Consider the following 21443-nt stretch of genomic DNA (forward strand, 5'->3'; position numbering starts at 1 on the left):
ATTACCACAGAAAACCCACATCTAGACTAGAATTTTCTCAATGGAAAAAAAGGTGCATCCTTATTGTCTTCTTTCAAATATAATCTCTCTTATTTAGTCTTTGTTTCAGGTAATTAATACTTACAGCTTTACAAAAAAGTCTGAACAAAAAATTCAGGGGAGAAAATGGATTAGAACCAAGTAAGAGCTGATGCACTGCTTTTTCACATTCACATCAATATTCTAGAATAAGGCTGTATTTTATAAAAAACTGTTCAGCTGAGTTATTAAAAAAATTACTCTGTATTGCCCAGAGCAATTTTCTGCATGGCAGTTTGGGTCTAGTTAGCCTATTTTATAAAAAGTACTGCTGACATGACATAGAAATCGAGCAAAATGAAGCCTTTACCAGGACAAACTGAGAACAAAGGAATTGCTCCATGTTTGGAATATAAAATTTGAAAGTAGACAGACTTGACAAATAGAAATTTATTTCACAATAACAAATGCTTTGAATCCATGATTTATGAAGGCAGCTGTGGGAGTCACTTATTCAAATTCGTTGTTTAGCACACTGGCAGATATTACCTAATTATTAGAGTGTGCAAGAGAGCACATTTTTTTCAATAGATGTGTTATACCATTAAGCATCTTGTGCTTCAGCAGCTATTAAATTTATAATGATGTATTTTATACAGTTCTGTTTAGCATTGCAAGCATTAACTTAATATGCTATAAAAGCCTGTAGGTAAAAATTATATGTTATGACACAAAACCTCAGACCCATCTACAGTGCTACACTTAACAAGTATTCCAGCCTACGATGAATACAAATCAAATATTGCTACGGGTAAGAGAAGCTGCAGTTCAAGTTCCTTCTGTCAGCCATCTCTGACTAAGAAAACAAACAAAACCCACAGTCAAGAACTAAAAACTTACATAACTGCAAAAAGCAGTGAAGTTCAAAATGACCAGTACATTCAAGATTATACAGAAATATTTAAAATGCCAGCTTTACTATAGAAGTCATAACTAATAATACCTAGAAGAAGAAAATCAATAGACAATAGAGCTTTCTCAGGTACCCAGGAAAAAGTAACCTGATGCCAAAGGAGAGATTCTGGTAAGACACAACAACTGCTTGTTCATGTCAGACTTTGACAGCTGCATACACAGAAGTTAAAAGATTTTTACAAACATTTGATTGTGAAATTGTAGTACATTTTCAGCTTAGGAGAGTATAACCTTAGTCACACTCTACAGATATCAGAAGTTGGTGTTTGATTCAAAGTGCAACTAAGTCTAAGTTCATAAAATTACTCAAATTTTAAATTTTACTTTTATGATACATTTTGGTTTTGGAATTAAAAAAAAAAAAAAAAAAAACAATTAATAGGCCACTACTTACTGTTAAGTGATAGAAGGGAGTGGTACAGGACCAACAGTTTATTTTGCACTGGCTAGAAATCTTCTATTTTTGTTGTAATGAACTTCTCAGATGTAAGCTATGAACAAAGACTAAGAATTTACCCAGAAAAATTTTGTTTTGCTGCTTCAGGTTTGAGTAAATCTTACTGCAACTGCATAATTCTAATATGAGAGAAGTAAACATAGGATTACAATACATTAAGCATGCAAAAACTAAATTTCCAACCACACAAATCTTTGAAGTTGCAATTGAAGTGATGGTTAGATTTTCAAGTTAGACTGTAGTATATGCTCAGCAGTTTGAAAAGAAATGCCATTAATTTAGGCAAGGTTGGTGAAAAGTAAAACCTAAGATGGCTCACTATTCAGAAGAATATGTTGATTTGTCGATTAAAACATTAAATACCGATGAAAACAACTGTATGGGGCTCACATAGCCATATTTTGTTAGTAGGGGGCTGCAGGGACACTTATATGAGCAGTGCCCAGCAGCTGTCCTGTGTCAGATATGAGCTATTTCCCAACAGCTCCAAAACAAGACCCACCACTGCCAGAGTTGAATCCATCAGCAACACTCACTGTATCTCTGGGAGAGCAGATGTAAGAGAAGGAAGAACTAGTGTGCAACAACAGCCGAGAAAGAAGAGTGAGAAATATAAGAGAAGTAGCCTTGCAGCTTGCAAGGTCAGTGCAGAAATAAGGTAAGAGGTGCTCCAGGCATGAAGCAGAAGTTTTCTGCAGGGCAGGAGAAGTCCTTGGTGGAGCAGGCTATCCATGGGCACCACACACAGAAGATCTTCATGTGCAGCCATGGAGGAACCCATGATGCATGCAGCAGTGGATGTGTCTGAGAGGAGGCTGCAGCCCACAGACAGCCATGCAGGCGCAGCCCTGGGCTGGAGCTGCAGCCCTGGGGAGAGGAGCCGTTGGGGGGGCAGGAGGGCTGAGGGAGCTGCCACATTTGGGGACCTGTGCTAGAACAGTCTGCTCCTGATGGATGGGCCCCTGAGGCACGGAACCACCTTGGAGCAGAACTTGGAGGGCTGTAGCCTGTGAGAAACTCACAAGATCAGTTTGGGAAGGATGGCATCCTGTGGGAGGGACTCCACATGAAGCAGAGGCAGAGTGACCGACCATGGAAGAGCAGCAGAGATGAAGCATTATGGACTGACCACAGCCCCCTTCCCTGCTCCCTGCATCACTTGGGGTGAGAAGGTAGAAAAGGTTGGAGGCATTTTCAGTTGGCTTTTAATTCTCACTGTGCTAGTTTGTTAGAAACATGCAAAAAACAACATTCAGCTCCCTACGTTTAGTCTGTTTTGCCTGTGACAGTAATTGGTGATATCCCTGTCCTTATCTCAACTCACGAGCCCTTTTTCTTCCTCTGTTCTTTTGAGGATGGATACTGAGAGAGACAGCTCAACTCCATCACACTACTATCAGTATGAAACCACTACCACAAAACATTTTTTGTAATAGCATTTGTATGTTAAATGTATAAGAGCTGTGATGCTTGAAAGAGGTTGAAGAAGAAAGTCAAAAAAGAGAGATCAACATCTCATCTGACAGGGCCACTGAGAATAGGCCAAAACAAACAAACAAACAAACAAAAACAATAACAACAACAAAAAAGCAGAACAAAAAAGCTAAACAAGCAAATAAAAATCCACAAGATTAATTGCTCACATGAATTTCTGAAAAGCTGATATACCATGAAGGAGATGGTAAAGTAAATCCAGGGAGGTGTTTATGATTCTCAGTGATGTTATGGGTTTAAATGCAAAGTACCACTTTAAAAAAAATGAATTAGAAGAGATGGAAATAGCACAAAGAAACCATAAGAAGGTGAGAGAATATTACAGTGAAACATAAACAGAAATAAAATACAAAATAGAGCACATACAAAACTGTTCTCCCAATTCAAAAAAAAAAAAAGAAATAGAGAAAAGTTCAAGGTCTGAAAAGCATTTCTATTGATTTCCTCAGGCTAAATGACAGGAAAAAGATGCTTTCAATCTGTGCAGCCTACATATCTGGATAAAATTGACATACCTCCCAAGAAAGCGTACGAATTAAAGAATATCCTTTCAATGCTTTGTATTTGAGAAAAGAATTTCTTTTCTGAACTTTGTTTATTATAAAAATAAAACAAGAAATATTAATTTAACATTAAGAAAAAAAATGTGAGGCCAAATATATTCTGTCAATTTTGTATATAAAATACAAAAATTAGAAATTAGAACTTTTTTGTACCTCTCTGGGGGCAGAACTCATTTGGTACACTTAGTAGTGGTGAACGTGGGTACTACATATTGAATCTGGCATTACACTGAATAATCTGCTGCCATGAAATTTGCAAATGACATCTGCAGATTTAGGAACAATGTGATATGCTCTTTAGAAAGGTAAAAAAAATAATAATTGTATTACCTATGAAATGCTGTAACTTATGAAAAATAAAAGCCTAGAAGTCTTTGAGAGAATCTTCTCAGTAACTGTGAGTATAGGTACATTTCATCACATGAAGAACCACAAGCATAGGACAACAGTTTTCACACATCAAAAATAAAAATTTATACTCAGCAAATTAAGGCAGAAATAACTACTCAGATGAAAGGAGAATAACAGTTGAAGGTACTATAGAGAAGGGAAAAACTGTGTATAGTTTTTAATCCTATATCATGTATAAATTTTTTAATGAAAATTAATGTACAAAAACAGTCTAACAAGCTGATCAAGGATCTGGAAGCCTCATCACTCAGATCTATGGGAAACTTCTTCACTAGCTGAACCTGAATCAAGGCTGAACACTACCCTCAACCTGCTGCACTTCTCTAAATTTAATTAATTCACTAATTTACTGCTGAGACAAGCAAATTCTAATGTTGTGTTTCTTACCTTCTCTAAATGAATTACACCAAAACTCAAGTCAACAACTCCCCAAGCCCCTAGTATTGTATCAGTTTTCAAAACTGATCTATGCGGGCAAGTACTTTAACTTAACAACATAAACACAGTCCAAAGATCATTTCTCCAGACATCCCATCACTTTGACAAACAGCTTGTTCCTAGTGTTAGAGGAGCTACTGTTGGCTGCATAATGAATTTTGTCTCCTTTAAAGTCTTTGGACCTTCAGGATTCTTCTCAGTTCTTAAAAACTAATTAGCGATTCTTTTAGCACAAGAGGCAGTTTCTGAAAATATCTTTTAAATAAAAGGAAAATGAAAGAAAGTTTTTGCCATCTAGTTGATACACAGTACACAATGAATTCTAAAGCTCCAATTACAAAACCTCGCAATGACAGCAGAATTCCAGTGCTGTGCTATTTGTAAAAGTGCACAGAGGTTTCTTCTGTGTACAGAAAATAATAATATGAAATGTTGATTTGAAAGAAGTCATAGGTGTTTTGCTATGTTTCAAGAGAACCAATATTTCACACTAACAGTTTACTGGACACAGAACTGCAGAATGTCAATATTTAGAAATATACACAGTATGCAATAAGCCATGTAGTTGCATGTTACAAACTATTAAGTAAAATCATTCACTCTGAATTAAAGAATTTTATTTTAACATTTATTTCTATGTAATATTTAACTGAACGTCAGAAGACTAAATAGGATACTAGAAGAGAAAAGCACACTGAAATCCGGGTACCTTTCAATAATACCAAAGAACAGGTTCTGCAAACAAGTTTAAGTTAGAGGTTGAGCAAGAGAGTGATAAGTAAAGCACTGATTTTTACTGTAATACCCACCTCGACAACGAAAAGAACTGTGATGGCTAGAAGCTACTATGTGTAATGTATGTGCTCATTCTTCTCAATGATTCCAATCACACATCAAGATGAGAACAGCCAGTACTATCTCTCTACTATTTCTCAATTTGTTTGTTGGTTTTGTTTTTTTTTTTAAATGATCAAGTAATTAAAATGTTTTTGTGGCTATACTTCCAGCATTTTCATATTTCCTGAAGTACATACACTTGAATTATTTGTAGTTAATTTTCAACTATTTCCTAACTCATGCTTTTATTGTATTAAAAGATGTGAACAAAGACAATAACAACTTTGCACCTGATAGTTTAGATAAAACCTATTAATGACATTACAGCTTAATATTTACATCTTGGTTGTGATCTAGAATGGTCTCTTTGAATCCCTCTGAGAAATTGTCGCCCAAGCAGTATTCCTGGTTTTAGGCAGTCTATCTTGAAACTACCATTTTGAACAGGTTTTCTAGCTGTAAGTTTGTGCAGCAGTTTTTTGAAAGTTGTAAATTTTAAATATCTGTAATAGCCTGAAGCAAGAAGTTTCACAGCTTTCTAATTAATGTGTAGAACTACATTTTTTGAAGACATTGCCTTCAAATTTAATCAGAATAAACTGAAAATTCGTCCTACTTTCCATGTCATTATTTAACAGACCTCACTCAGATCTGCATGTCATTTGCTTTCCTAGTTTGCCATTATCATTCCACCTACAGAAGCACTTCCATAGTTAAGCTGATCCTGCATACTTTCCTGAGCTTTTTCTGGAATGTATTTAAACCGTGCATGAAACACAGAATTTACAGTAGACTGTCCTTATAATTCTAAAAACTGTTCACTCTTTTGACTACTGCATATTTAAAAGTTATTTTGATTTGGCTTTTACAAAAGATCTTACTCCTGAATAGTCTGCTAAGAGCCGATTGTTTTACAGGCATTTAATAGCAAAAACGTTCAAGTGTTTTTTCCATTCAAATCATTTCATGGTTATTTCTAACAAAGCAGTACAATGGCAGAAAACACCCTTCCACAGTTCTTCTGCAGGATACAATTGCTTACCACCTGCTGGCTGAAGCCCAGCCAGCTCCTAGGCAGTACTTCCCAACCCCCAGCCAACACCCAACTGTTCTATGGTTTTTTTGCATGGTGCCACAGGGCATGGGACCTCCCTTTTGGCCAACTTAGGTCAACCGTCCTGGTTCGGTGTCCTCCAAGCTCCTTGTAGAATTGTGCAAGACAGGGGACTGCAGGAGTACAAGCTGAGAACCTAAAATGTCCTTGGCTCCATACAGCAGTGCTCAGCAACAACTACAACAACTACAACATGTGTTATCAACATTGTTTTTCTCCTAAAGCCAAAGCACAACAACACATCAGTCACTACAAAGAAAGTAAACTCCATGCCAAGTGAAACCAGAATGCGTGTTTTCAGAAGCTTACACTGTCTTTTAGTGTAAATTAAACAACGTTCCATTCTTAGTTTGAAAATCAATTCAGTAAAAACAATGGACTCAATATATCTCTATTGCATTTCCTAAGTTCTTCAATCTGCTTACAAAGATGACGTGATATCTTTAAGATTTAAAGATTTTATTTATAGTTTATAAAGAGTATAAGTGAGAAAACTTATCAAATGTAATTGCTAACACAAAAGCTTCATAGCCACCATAGGACAGAGCCAGTAATGTTTCTACCTCTCCTATGCAACTTTCTTTTAGCTTTTACCAGGTTTCAAGTAAGCTCAATTCATCAAAAATATGCAGCCTCGTTCCTTAGAATACCAGCTGACTAGAATTTGTTGTTTTTGTCTGCAGATCTTTCTTACAGAAAGACTTGAAAGAGGTATGTCTTTGTCTTGCCCAAGAATTAATACCAAGTCTTCAGCCTAGAGCTATCAATTTTCTATGAAGAATTAGAGTATAATTATATTTCTTCAACTGTCTATAAAGAGCACATAACGAAAATATGCATTATAAGCTAGTTGAAAAATATCTTTAAATCTTACAGTTTTGGAAATTAAAAAAATATAAACACCTAGATAGAATTCAGAAGATATATGAACATTTTTCTTTTTATATTGAATGTAAAAGTGTTACACATCAGTGAGCCAAAGAAATCTCTTACCCATGTTGAATAATATGTGATTAACATTGCAAACTTTTCTAGAAATACTTGTTCCAGACAGTCTTTAATCCATGGCATCAAATTCCTAGTCCTGAATGTTCTACTTTCAGAAAACACTGATTAGAATCACTGAAAAAGAATATTTCTGGAAGGAGAGTATTCTGGATATTTCAGTAGATTCCAGGCTCATCCTAATAGTAATTCAATACTCACAACACAAGTCTCTAGATCCACACTTGCAGTGTCTCTTTCAAAAAAGGTAAGCTAAGCTGGTTAATAAAACCAAAGAACAACTTCAAATACAGATGCCAATTGTGTAGATATCTTAAAGATGAAACAACTTAATATTTGAAAAGTTAGACTATGATATTACAAATATTACAAGTAAACTCCTGTTTTTGTTGCAGCATTTGAGATTAAGTTTCTTCCCTATGTATCTGGAAGTTTGAAGACAAGTTATAGCAATTTCGCAAAACATTACCTCTTACAGAACTGAACTACTGCTATCTGAATTGGATCTCTTTAAAACTACAATAGTAGGATTCAAACTAGTAATGTATGTAGAGCAATATGAAAGTATGTATTTCCTAATAATACTGCTTTAAGTATTGGATGTAAGTATCTTACCTATTTTTATCTAATTATCTAATCTATTTATTTTTTCCCACACTCGAATTACTCCTTTGGCAACAAGAGAATTGAGAAAACACTTATTAATTCCTCCAATTATTTTCACTTCTTGAAGACTTGTAGATTGGCAGGATAAGAGAAAAGGCAACTGAGAACAACTAAATGGAAATGAGAAAAAAATTAGTCCTTGTTCTGGAAGATGGGTACTATAGCCTGACCTTTCACATATTAGAAAATACATTTTAGCAGTGATACAAAATCTCCAACACTGAAATTTCCCACTGGTAGAGTTCTTAGCACAATATCCTAAGTTGATTTAATGGCCACTGTATGAACTCATCTGGAATCTTATGTTAAAAAAAAAACAAAAACAAAAACAAAATTATTATCAGACTCTTGAGTGATATTAACAGGGAAACAGCCAACTTTGCACAATACAGGATACTGTTAATACCAAATAAAGATCTATGTTCACTACTGGTTAGTTCTTATAAAATACGGAATATTTTTTCTGATGCTGAATAAAATAACCTAGCTTTCAGCTGAGATAAAGCTTTATCTGCATAGAATTTTCTAGGCATTTAGCATATTTGATGATTATTTTAATATTTACAGTGACCATTTTCATACACCTGATATATATTAGATAGTTACTGAAAGCTAAGCACTGATACAACTGTCAATTGTTATTTGCTAACCTCTACATCAGAAGGTCATGGATGAGAATTTACTCAAGTAAAACATAAGTCTTACTTCAGAATACCTAACTGAAGTAAGGATTTCAGACTACCCAGATCTGGTAACAAAGATAACATACAATTCTTATTGAAATGATTTTAAATGAGTTAGTAGACATATGGCTAACAATAACTTACAAACAAAAGCAAATAAAGAAAATCTTTACAGTTCTCTGTCCACTAGTAGTGATTAAGTCCTCGATTTTAGTGTAAGTATTAGCAAGTTTGAAGTGAGCCACATATAAAAGCTTAGAGTTATTGTATTACCATGCACATTTTGCACAGTGCACTGAAACGCATTCAGATTTTTCTATGTTAGTAAACACATAGAAACCTAAAAATCAATATATATAAAAGTAAGAAGTCCATTAACTCCAGTTCAAACCAACATACATTCAGTGATTAAAATATTGAGTTTACATGCATTATCAAAAAGAGCATAAAAACCCTAGTCTAGTCATCATAAATAATGCTATTTGTATATGATATAGTGGGTATTTATTCTTTATGTTTATATTCCAGTGCTAGACTCTAAAGTTCTAGCAGGCTGGTGATTTGATCCAAGGTTCACATCCCAGAAATAAATGTAGATTTTAATGTCAACTTCCAAAAAAAAAAAAAAAAAAAGAGGGTGATGTGTGGGGGTAGAAATATATTTAAAACCACTTTTTTTCAGAAAATATTCACAAATATCTGAGACATATAAGAGTAGAACTTTATACTGAAACAGCCCAGATACAGTTCAGAATTCAGTATTTAAAGTCTGATGTATTTATCATTATACTAATATCTAAACTGCATTAAAAACTGCATTTCAGTACACTCAATGAGAAATTGGCTACACTATAAGAACACTGATAATAGCGTTATCTCTTCTGTTCCAGTGAATATAAGCTCAAAGAGGAAGCTTCCTCTATTGACAATTCAAAGCCTTCTTGAGTATTCACATTATGACTCTGACACTTGCTTGACTGATAAGAGACAAAGTCAGAAAAAGTTTGAAGGTTAGTCTTTTGTCTCCCTCAAAACTAGTATTTTTAATACTATCTAGCAACCCTTTCCTAGCAAAGTCTTTTGAGAAATACACTACTTTTTTAATAGATATTAAAATGCAATTTCTGTATGTTTGAATGTGTCCTATTTCACTTTTTTTAAGCTGGACAAATTAAAATCATCAGGAATAACAGAACCATCTTTTAAACTGAAAGGAGAAATATTTAAATTATTAAATATACACATATACCTATAAACTGAAGTATTTGTTAGTTCCGTTAGAAGAATGAGCTTTTTCCTTTATGTCTATGAAATAATTTTTATTTCTTGGAGTAATAAATGTTATCCTTTTATAGTTCAGTGTATTATGTTGTTTGCAGTTAAGACAAAGAACAACTACAGTAGCAGCAGTTGTTACAGTCTTTCCTGCTCAAGGACTGGGGATCACTATTTGTCTTTGTGGCATTTGGTAATTAGCCCTTCATCAGCAACTGTGAAGACAAAAGGAAAAAAAAAAAAAAATCACCCCAAACAAAACAACAGTCAGAGAACACAAAATATTACTGTCTGCATCACAACCTCAGAGATGCAGAGGAACAGCTCTGTAAGAGAAGCCTAACATAGATGATGACTGCAGTAGCTGCTAAGATAAATGTTGACACATCTCAAAGTTACTTCTAGTTGTGCTTTTTATATACACATACAACAGCAAGAAACAGATTTGAGGAACTATTATCAGAGCGTATATGGTAAAATGTAATACATGCCTCGACCCAGGAACAAATACAAACCCGTGTTTGGAATATCTCCATGGAACTATAACCCCCTGCTCATTATCACCCTTCATATCAGAGGAAATACCAATACTTGAAGACGATCATCAATACTGATGCAAGGATGCTTATGTTTAGCTGCTGCAGACTCCCAGGCTATTTCTATGAGCAAGTAGTGCCTATTAATTCTCAGAACCTACTACCCAGTCTACATATTTCAAGTGGTTTTTACTTCACAGTAGTTTCTCTCTGGTTCTATGGACTGACAGAAACAGCAGCAGCATGAAAGTGTATTGAGTGAACTCCTGGAGTCCACCTTTTATCTTCATTCAAAAGAAACACATTCCATGAATCCCGTGTAATGACAACCAAATCACAGAATCATGATTCAAGCATATAAGGTGGAAATTAAAGTGATTAAGGTGTTCTAATAAGCACTCCTTATCTGAACTAAGTACTGATGCAGAAAAATGGAAGTGAGAAAGTAATACACTGAGCTTCAGAAGAACATTTCAGGCCCTGGTGAAAGAAAAAAATTTCAACATTTCAGCAGATAACACAGGCTCCATTCATGGTGGGGGATTTCACAAAGCTGAACAACTGAAAAGCATTTAGAAAAAAACCCTCCTTATTATAGACATAAGACTAATTTTCTACATAGCAATTGAAATAGATAGTAATAACAGCAGGCATCACTGATATGTATGTGACAACTGGCAGATCATATCTTCAGTCAGTAGTTCAACAAGAAACAATACTGTTTTAAATACAGTTTTCATAAGAGAAAAGGTATTGTGAAGTCGCAGAAAGTATAAAAATTGCAGAGAAAATGACCCATATTAATTTAATAAATTAGACTAAAAGATGAGCAATAACACGATTTCATTTTTCAAAAGAGGCCAAGTGAAATGAAAAATTAATGAGGGAAGTCATCTATACTAGAAAATTTGGTGAACTGAATGAATCACAAACTAACAGTTATAGTTCCTCAAGCTACCTTGCATCTATATCAATTTAAATAAATAAATAGATAGATAGATAGATAGATTAGATAGATAGATAGATTAGATAGATAGATAGATTAGATAGATAGATAGATAGATAGATAGATAGATAGATAGATAGATAGATGAAAAGATGATTCAGGAATGGATTCCAGACCTTGCTAATTAATTATCCCATAAGGAATAATAATGAACCTTAGGGAGAGTGGAAAAGAGACTGACTAGCAAATACATTTCTCTCCTAAAAGGTCAGAAAGCTTGCAGATAAAATGAAAGTTGTCAAGAAGTAAGCTGAGGTGACTCTGCAAATGAAATGAAAAGAGATAGCTCATATTTCAACCACTGAAACAGAGAGCAAGCAAAGAAGTTAATATGCAGTAAAAAGTGATAATGACCTAATTTTTGAATTCCATTTTCAGCAATGCTACTGATGAATAAAAGGCAACCAGAGATTTGCAGCTGACAAAATACATCTATGCCGTGCTAATGGCAAACTCAAAAAGCCTAATTTCAAATCTAGTACCTTAAACCCTAAAAGTAATGTTATTTTTTTTATATATTTATCCTGAGTCTATCAGAGTATGCTATTGCGTATCTATGGATTAGCATACATGGAAAACACATGGATTCCGAAAGCAAATTTAGCTTTCATTAACTTGAAATGCTTTTGGATGAAACTGAAATAGAGAACAATTAAATGTATGAAGGAACATGAAAAATGAGATGAAGTAATTATTCCAAAGAAATTGAGACCATATTCAGCAGACAAAATATGTTTCATAAGGCAACTAATCCTCTTGACAAACAAACGTGGTATTACTTTTCTAGTCTTTAGTAATTCATTCTGCTACATTTAAAGCTAGAAAAATGGGTTTAGAGCAAACATTATAGAACACTGAATACCTGGCTCAACTGGGTTTTAGAAATATTTAACAGAAGCCCACATTTTGAGACTAATTTATTAAGTATCAAGTTGATGACATGTAAAAAAACAGGTACTAACAAATTCAGCCAACATCAGAAAAAAAATGAGATTTAAAAACAACACTACATTACACAGGAAGAAATGAAAGCTATTTGCTTGGGAAGTAAGAAAATTTCCACAAATTATGTTCTCACCTGAAAACAACTGAGAAAAGTGACTATAAGCATGTTCTTAATTATTGTGATTTGCCCATCAGAAAATTAAGTCAGATTCAGGATACAAAACATACTTGCAATATATTAATAAACTACTCATCACCTCTAGTGAGGATTTGTCTATAATGAACAGGAAGCAAGAAAAAAAAAACAAAATACTATTTTATCAGAAAGAAGAATTTGTCTAGGCTTTAGAAAGTGAAGGCCAATGGGAAGGGTATCTATAAACGTACACAAAAGACAAGAAGGAACTCAACTCAGAGGCAAGCAATGACAAATAAATGGCAAATCAGTCAAAATTTTTCATTAGAATACAAAGTGCTACAGTAGTGCTCTGAAATGAGTGTGGGAACAAAACCTAGGTTTAAGATTTTGATAAGATGCACTTGCCCATGACTGGTCATACAAGGCCCCTCCTGCTTCTAAGTTCTTGCACATTTAGAATTACAGGGCTATAAGAAATGGATGTTAATGTTAAAAATATGAAATGGATGTCAATGTTATCAATACTGAGAAGCAAAGGAGAAGAAAAAACTCAAACTAGTATTATAAATTTGGACTGCACTTACTAACTTGGTAGTATACTCTTTCTGTAGGAAGTGTTCTCCCCCAGATTGCTGTGTTTTTACAATTTCAGTTGATCTGTCTATTTTCAGGACTCCATCCTATCCCAATTACTTCCACTTACTGTAGTATACTTCTGGTTAAATACACACTCAGAAGGCAAGGTACCCACTATTGTTTAGATTCTCTCCAGATTACTGCTGCACAAAATGGCTGTGAATACTAATATGCCCAAATATTTCTGCATATTTCCAGAGCTCAGTTTTGAAGTTCTGTTTTCACACACAGAACATTTTACTAGCAATACATCTACACCCCTTGGACATAGCAGAATAGCAGAACGTTTTAACACAGAGAAGTATCTGCTATATAAAAGGGAGGATCCTACTGCTTATTAGAAACCCAGAAGTACAATCTGTGTATAGAATAAGACTTTTTAGTTTACCTTTTAATTTAGTCATCTTCTATTATTTGTTCCTTCAGATAGTCAGTAAACATGAAAGATTAGTTAAAGAAAGGAATAAATATTGGCACGAGAGCTGGACCAATCAGACTAATTTGTTTCTTGGAAAACATATACAATACATTTTACATATATATATCAAAATAGCAAGTAGTAAGTAACTGTTGATTTCCAGATTAAAAACAAAAGTGAAGCAGCAAAATTCAGATAGTACTTCCAATGCCTGTTCTTTCTCTTGACATTTTTCACAGGTGTAAGAAAAATCTAACACTGTTACATTGAAATGACAGTATTTCCAATGTTTACTGGAAAACTATATGGAGACTGAACTGCTCTTCAACAGAAGAATATACTAGATCTTTAACCCTGGAAGTCTCTGAAGGATAGAACATATTTTGATACTTGAATCATCACACAATGTTGAAATTTTACTGCAACAAAAGGAACATCAATATCCTTTTGTTAAAGGTTATCTGGTTATCTTCGGGAAGGGAATATGAAATATTTGTAAAATAATCTATCAGATTTAGGAAAAGACAACTATGCAACAAGGAATGCTGGCAGAGTTTTCTCTCTCTTCTTCCTCACTCCCTCAAAATTGTTTAAAATATTTCCTAAGGTTTTAGAACAAACAACAATCTTAAAGTACAGGAATAACATCTGCTCAGTTCTATTCAGCTACAATGAATATCATCTCCAGGCTTAGTATCTTTTTCTCATTTCCAGTGTGAATATTTTTGTGATCTGATAACGATACCACCACTTAAGAAAAGACAGGCTTTCAGAAACTCTGAAGAGGCATACTGCTTGGCAAAGTTTAATCGTATTAAAGTCAATGGTATCTGCCAAACAGGATAAAACTTACCTTGTCTGTTCTTAAAGGAAACAAAATTTAAAAGGATAAAAAAAATTAAATGGGAAGGTAAAATATAGTGGGTTATGAGCTTTGCAGCTTCACATAGTTGAGCTTCATCTGACTTCTGATATAAAACTCTTCTGCACAGAACAGTTCGTTTTCCAAATGAAACTGAATTGCTTCTAGAAGACTATCAACACATACTTAAAAGGAAGGGGGGGCAGTGGGAAGAACTGTTTATTACTTGAAAATACTGATCAATTAAAATTGAATTTCTATTGTTATGAGTAGCAATTAAAATCCGGCTGGTTGTTTTTTTTTTGTTTTGTTTTGTTTTTTTAATTGGATTTTATAATGACAAAATACTTGCTGCCTGCTTGATTGTCCAAAATCCACTTTTATTTGATGAGAATGTGTTCTGTCTTTACTGAGCCAAAATACAGTACTGCAATAAAATGAGCCTATCTAAACTTTTACAGTATGCATGCGTCAAGAATTGATAACTTAGAGGTTCCTATCTCTCATAAAAAAAAAATTTTGTCATGAGAACTCTTACTTCCTTCTCTTCCCACATTACAAATGGGTGCAAAATGTTGGGTAAGATAGCCCTTTTCTTATATCAAAGTAGAAACATTTGTTATAAAGAAAGTTATTGAAAAGCCCACATGACTACCCCCCCTTCAACCTCAAAACATTACGAGGGATACATCTGTTAATAGTTTTCCAAATGCTACAATGTTGTTCATTTTAACGCGCTGAGAATTACTTGATACTTTGTTTTCTTTTACATTAGCTCCACTCCTTACACCGCCAATTGCTACAGTTTTTCTTGACTGAATCAGGATGAAAATTTTAAGAAAAGACTAGAGAAACCCTTCACTAGATAAAGTTTCTAAGAAAATTCAGTTGTGATGACTGCAGAAAATCTATTTCATTGAATAAACCCTAAGTAAATAACCTACTTCTCACTTCTATCAAGTATATTAACATGATTAGCTATTCCAGTGAAAAAAAAAAGTATTAATTTCAATAGTACATTTATAATTATTGTTGATGGACGCACCAAAACATTGCTATGGTACAAGGTTAATCTGGATATCTTATGTTAGACACTGGGACAATAACCTGTGTGAACTTTAAAAAAAAATCCAAAAGAAATACATAGTATAAATATATTCTGTCACACAGACATTTTTATATATTGAAGCTGAACCAAATAACGTGGCCACTTTCAGAAAAAATCACACATTCCAAATACAATCTACATGTATACTTATTTAGACAAATGTTGAAAGCAAAAAGACAATTTACTATGATCTACTGAGCTCGAGAGGGAAGGTATTTCTAACGACAGTTCCAAGAAATAGTTCAGGTGGTTGTTTTGGTGGTTTGCTTCTGCTTTCGTTTTTATTGGATTTAGATTACATCACATGAAAATTGTTTTTGCTATTTGCTATAGAAAGCTGCTGTGAATTCAGTACCTTCATAGTCCAAGTATAAATTTTCATAGAGTACCTTATGTTTACATTGGCAAATGAAAAAATGTATCAGAGAGGTCAAACATTTTTATTTAACTACAGAAACATACAGATTACTAGACATCCCCATCTGGGAGACAATTTGAAAAGTAATATTTCAAAGATGGTTCCTGAATAAAAATCTTCCGTTTTAAAAATGTTACACAATATTGTAATGTAAAAGACATATTTATATTTGATCTGATCCATTAAAGGAATACCAAAATGTATAAAAATTACTTCCTAACAACACACTTTTTGTTACACTCGAACAGTTCTAGCAAGCTTTTAAAATACAAGACACAGGAAAAGAATCCAATTAATACAGTGGCAAGCAAAACTATTATCCATCTCACAAAGCATCAGCTTGTGAAGAAAGTCATCTACTATATGACAAGGAAAATACAGTATCTCCCCCTGCACACAAACTTTCCAAATTCTAATCGTTTCTAAATAATGAAGGAAAATTATAAGCTTTCAAAACCATTTTCATTATTTTTAGATCAAGCTTGTCCTTCAACTTGTTATCCAAAAATACAACAGATAACATCAAGACAGAAATCTAGCACAACTAGTTTGAACTAGTTTGGTCAACAAAAAGCAGAACTGAAAGGTAGTATATGAATCCCAAAACTAAAATTAGCTGAATGCAGGGATAAATACAGAAAGCAACTCCAGAAACCTCACTAAGAGAGCGTATCCACTTTACAGAACAGACCTACTCAGAATTACAGAAATATGGCTTAAAAGCTTCATTGCAAGAATATAATCACAGAATCAAAGTAATTTTGGTAATCAAGCAAAGAACCATAAGTGCAGAGCAGAAGTTAAAAATTTTAAGAAATGTTAGCAGTACTTCTACAATAAAATGATTCTAGGAACTAGTGTTGTCTAAGGCAAGCAAACAAGTGCTTTTTCATCTTTTTTTTAATTTTTTTTTTTTTTAAAGGAATTTAAGGAAGAGAAATGAAGTGCCAACTAAAATTATGACAAGAACTAAGCAAATAAATGGAGATGGCAAGAAACAGTTTATGATAAAGACAGAATATTATCCCTCTCAAAGTCTGGTGGCATATTAGACCCTACAGTAGAGAATGAACTACTAACTCTTAGGAAATTCAAAAAGCTAAGAATTATGAAGTTGAATCTAACAATAAAATAACTAAGCTTGGTGAGCTATTCTGTGCCTTCTGCTGAAAACAAGAGTTTAAATGTTAAGATCATTGAAAGCAGTTTGTCAGTACTGTATACAAGAAGTCCTTGTATTGGCATGTAAATTTGGAATTGGTACTAAGTCTTCAGCACTGGAAATAAAGCAGTGAGTTAAATTTCATTCAGATATAGAAACTGCAGTTGCAGACAATACAAAAACAATGCTTATTATTATTATGGCTGAATACATTTTACAGAAGCATTTTATAAGCAGCTTTGTGATTTAAGATTTTGAGGAACATAGATGACTGCCAGATAAAATGAAATGGGAACATATTAAATAATGTTTTCTTGAAAAAAATGTCATGTAATGGTCTGCAAAACACTTAAGCTTCTAGCAGTTGTAAAAATCAGAACTTTAAGTTGCAAAACTACTGGTCAGTGATATATTAAATTAATCAGGAGCTTGGTGATCCTGTGTTTACCTGCATCCTTTTAAATTCTTAGAATTTGACTTTTTACATACTGACCAAAGTAGCTCCAATGAGATAAAAGCACTGACACATGAACATGTGGAAAGTGAAACAGAGAATCAAAATAACCTACCTGAAGACATCTAGTGGAACAAAAATAGATAAGTAGACATGTTAACTAATACAGCAGTTTAGCAACTAGAATTTAAGATCATTGTTATGGTTATTCTCATTATTTGGTTGCTTGTGTTTGCACTACCAAAGTAGCAGCTTTTATAGTATGAATCTGAGTTCATGCTATAAAAAAACAAAACAAGATGGCAAAGATTGAGAAAGGATAAAAGGGATATTTTTAAATGATTTTAGATTACACTTCAGAAACAAGTCTTTAAGAAATGCACTGTATAAACCTAGGTATGGTAAAAGACTAACAGAAACGGTTCTTTTTTTTTATGCAGTATTTCTCTTTCTGTCACTCTATCGGAAAACTTCGTAAGTTTATTACTGCAAGGCAGTAATGAAAAATTTTAAACTTTTATAAACTGTGTTTTACAAAGATTATTTACCACATTACTAGCTCTCCTTCTGCATAACAAGGTTGACAGATTGAATTATGCCATTTTATGATCTCAGTATGCTGTTATATTCCTGATACAAAGCAGATCAGTAATCAAAACATCTTTTTTTTTTTTTTTTTTTGCAAGTCCAATTAAGACACAGAGAGAACAAATTTGCTTTTAAGTTCCAAGATATCAGCCAATCTCTTTTAACTAGGATTGTCAAAGCTGAACTTGGCTGAACACAGCATACATTTACAGAAAAGGTTCCTGCCTAAGTTTCACAACAATTTATTAGAAAAGTAGTAAATAAGGAAGAGTACAAGAAACTATACATGGTCCTCTTTACCTGCTCTGTCCCAAAGTAGGCAAAGAGTTTCTCCTTGTGAGCTCTGATGAGCATTTGTTAATTTATGAGCAGAAAGGAGCAAGTATGAAAACTCTTTCAAAGACAGCATAATAAGAATATAATATCAATTCCAGGAGTGTTCAGTTAATGGTAACTTCCCAAGAAGTTGAGAGAGAACTTAAATTAAATGGCAAATATTTTAATGTGTTTCTTTTGTCAACTTTTCTAACTAAAATGCTTAAGACAAAGAAGTTATAGATCTCAAAGGTTTGTGTAAGTTAAAAAAAAAAATTGCTTTTCACATTGAGAGAGAATATGTTTCTACAAAATGACAAAACCCATTTATCACTGAGCAGTGGAAACTGTGTGCTATGAAACACTTTCTAGTACATTCACTGCAGCTGGAAGCATAATAAAAGAATTACAAAATTTCATTGTTCAAATCAAAGGCAGTAGAATTTTCTAAAACATCAAAAATTCTGTAACAGAGTATGCTTGGAATTTGAGACTTCAGACTCTGGCCCATTGTCATACAATGCAAATATCTGTAGTCACACATTCAGTATAGTAAGTGAAATCCTCCCCTCCCCCCCCCCCCCCAAAAAAAAAAAAAAAAAATTAAAAGAATTAACTCACCACTTGTCCATTCTGGGGATTCTTATGAGCATATGGGGGCCCACGGATGTGATTCCACATCTGACCAGATGTCATAGCAAATACAACACACTAGAAAAATAGAAGACCAATACAATTATTCATTTACAAAGGCAAATTTTCAGAATCTGACTTGAAATAATCTTCTCTTTATGTGTACTTGGAATTGGCACATTTACATACCTATATGGCAAAAAACAATCATTACTGTGGAAAGCATTTATTGCAAATATTCTGAAAACTACAATTCAAGACTTCTGCAACCTTTTATGAAGTTATTTCTACCTCTACAACAAATCTTTAGCTTAGCAGTTTGCTATAAGGTGTATGAAATGATATAAAACCACACCAGAAAAAAATTGAATTATCCACCCATTTAAGAAATTCCCATTTTTTGTCCTAAATGATTGTGCTTCATTTTAGTCATGACAAAATACAACAGTTTGATGACATCAGAAAAGGAAATTCCCTTTATTGGAGCTAGGTTAGGAATCTATGAAAACTGTGAAATACTTGCAGATGGTCATACTGCAGAATCTACATTGACAAAAATCATAGTCATAGCAGTAGTCATTATGACAGTCTTAAAGAGGAAAGTGTAATACCTTCTGATTACTAAACCAGAAAAATTGTTATGTTTCTGATAAATACGTTTCTAAATATGTAAATGTTTATGATTTATTAGTACAAATAATCATTTAAAAACTTCAATATATATTAGTCCAGCTTCCACATATACTCTCATTTTTACTGTATACGTGTATTCCCCCTAGCATAGTACAGTCACATCAATAACTAGGTATAAAATTTTTATTTATTTTTATTGGGATGGCTTACTAAACCAGAGAAGAGACATTTGTTTTTACTGAAAAGGTGGGAAGAGCTCTGGAAGCTCATATTGTCTGGAAATAATATTTAGCAATGCATTTGTGAAATAAATTTAAGCCAGCACAGCTCTTTAGTCCAGTATGGACTCTCTAGCAATACACTGTGAACCAACTTCAAACAACTTAGGATTGAATCTTGACAGGTTTTACAGAAAAAGATCAATAGCTATGCCTAATCTATATTACTTTTGAGGATTTCTGTAATGCACAAATTTTGTTTTTCTACTCTCATTAGGATGAATTAGCTATGACCAACATAATGGTGTAGTGTAGGCATGAGATGAAAGCAGTAACACGAGACACAGTACAGAATGGTAGGGAAGGGAGCACATGATGACACCAGTGAAATGAAACAAGACAATGAAATGAGACAAGGAAGCTGGTGAAACCCTGTCCTAGGGATAACAAAGGGAAAAGATGCATGCTTTTATCCTGTAAATTTTGATTTAAAGTGTAATTATAGATCACAGAATAAAGAACAAAAGGGAGGTGAGAGAGATGAAAACCAAAGAGTTAGGCAGTTGGAAAGTAAAACATCAAAAAAGAAAAGTTTTTTTAATGAAAATGATCATTTTACTTATTCTTAAATTAATGTATTTAATTCACAGCCTCCTGAGCCAAATCTTTTTCCACACATAAACATGAAAAAACCTCAGTTTTTATTAATTATATACTTCATAACTAAGAATTCTCTCAAATTTCTGAAGCTCTCTAACGTTTGCTAGTATAAATAAATTGCCTCACAACACGGTAGCATCTAACAAAAAATACCTAGGAGAAAATACTTGGAAGAACCTTTTAATCTACTTTAGATACTTTAGTATTTCCATCAAATCCCTAAAGCAAGAATTCGGTATTCTACATATAGTACTTGACATTCAAGCTTATTTTGCTCTATTCCATATTCACTTATTGCTATCACTGAAGTACTGTTCCACATATTTATAATTGGAATCTACAGACTTCTAGTGTTTGTAAAACTTACTTGAAATATACCCCACTATTTTTAGAACTGATGCATGTGTTACAGATAGTGTGATGTCCTGTGCTTAGCATTCCAAATCCGTTGGTTTCCAAATGATCCTGTGCTTTGGGATCCAAACTTTCCACAAATCTTATTACTGTGAGTTGATGTTTCTCAGGATCAAGCTTTTACAAACTCACTTCTATGAATGACTTGCAACATGTGATTAATGACTTCATGTTTATCTTAAAGGTTTGTACAGTATTGATTACAATGAAAAAACTCATAGGCAGAGAAATCATCCCTTTCCAATGTTCTTGGATTTTGTCAAGGTAGAAAGGATTAAAAGTGTAGAAAGAAGATTAAAGCTGAGGCATTTCCCTCTACAAACTTAAAAGGATTTGCAACTCCACTTACCCAGGCAGAGTCC

General features: G+C 33.6%; 1 protein-coding gene across 3 annotated transcripts in view; it reads right to left on the reverse strand.

Moving 5' to 3' along the window:
* TUSC3 (tumor suppressor candidate 3) overlaps window positions 1-21443 on the reverse strand; it is a gene marked incomplete at both ends in the record, with an annotated part of 101573 nt that overhangs the window by 25020 nt on the left and 55110 nt on the right. For all 3 annotated transcript variants that reach the window (XM_079534959.1, XM_079534957.1, XM_079534958.1), the window contains one exon: window positions 19145-19234. In XM_079534959.1, the coding sequence (XP_079391085.1) occupies window positions 19145-19234 (90 nt within the window). The remainder of the gene's footprint in view (window positions 1-19144; window positions 19235-21443) is intronic.

This window comes from Tetrao urogallus (assembly GCF_951394365.1).
Source record: "Tetrao urogallus genome assembly, chromosome: 4".
Lineage (NCBI taxonomy): Eukaryota > Metazoa > Chordata > Aves > Galliformes > Phasianidae > Tetrao > Tetrao urogallus.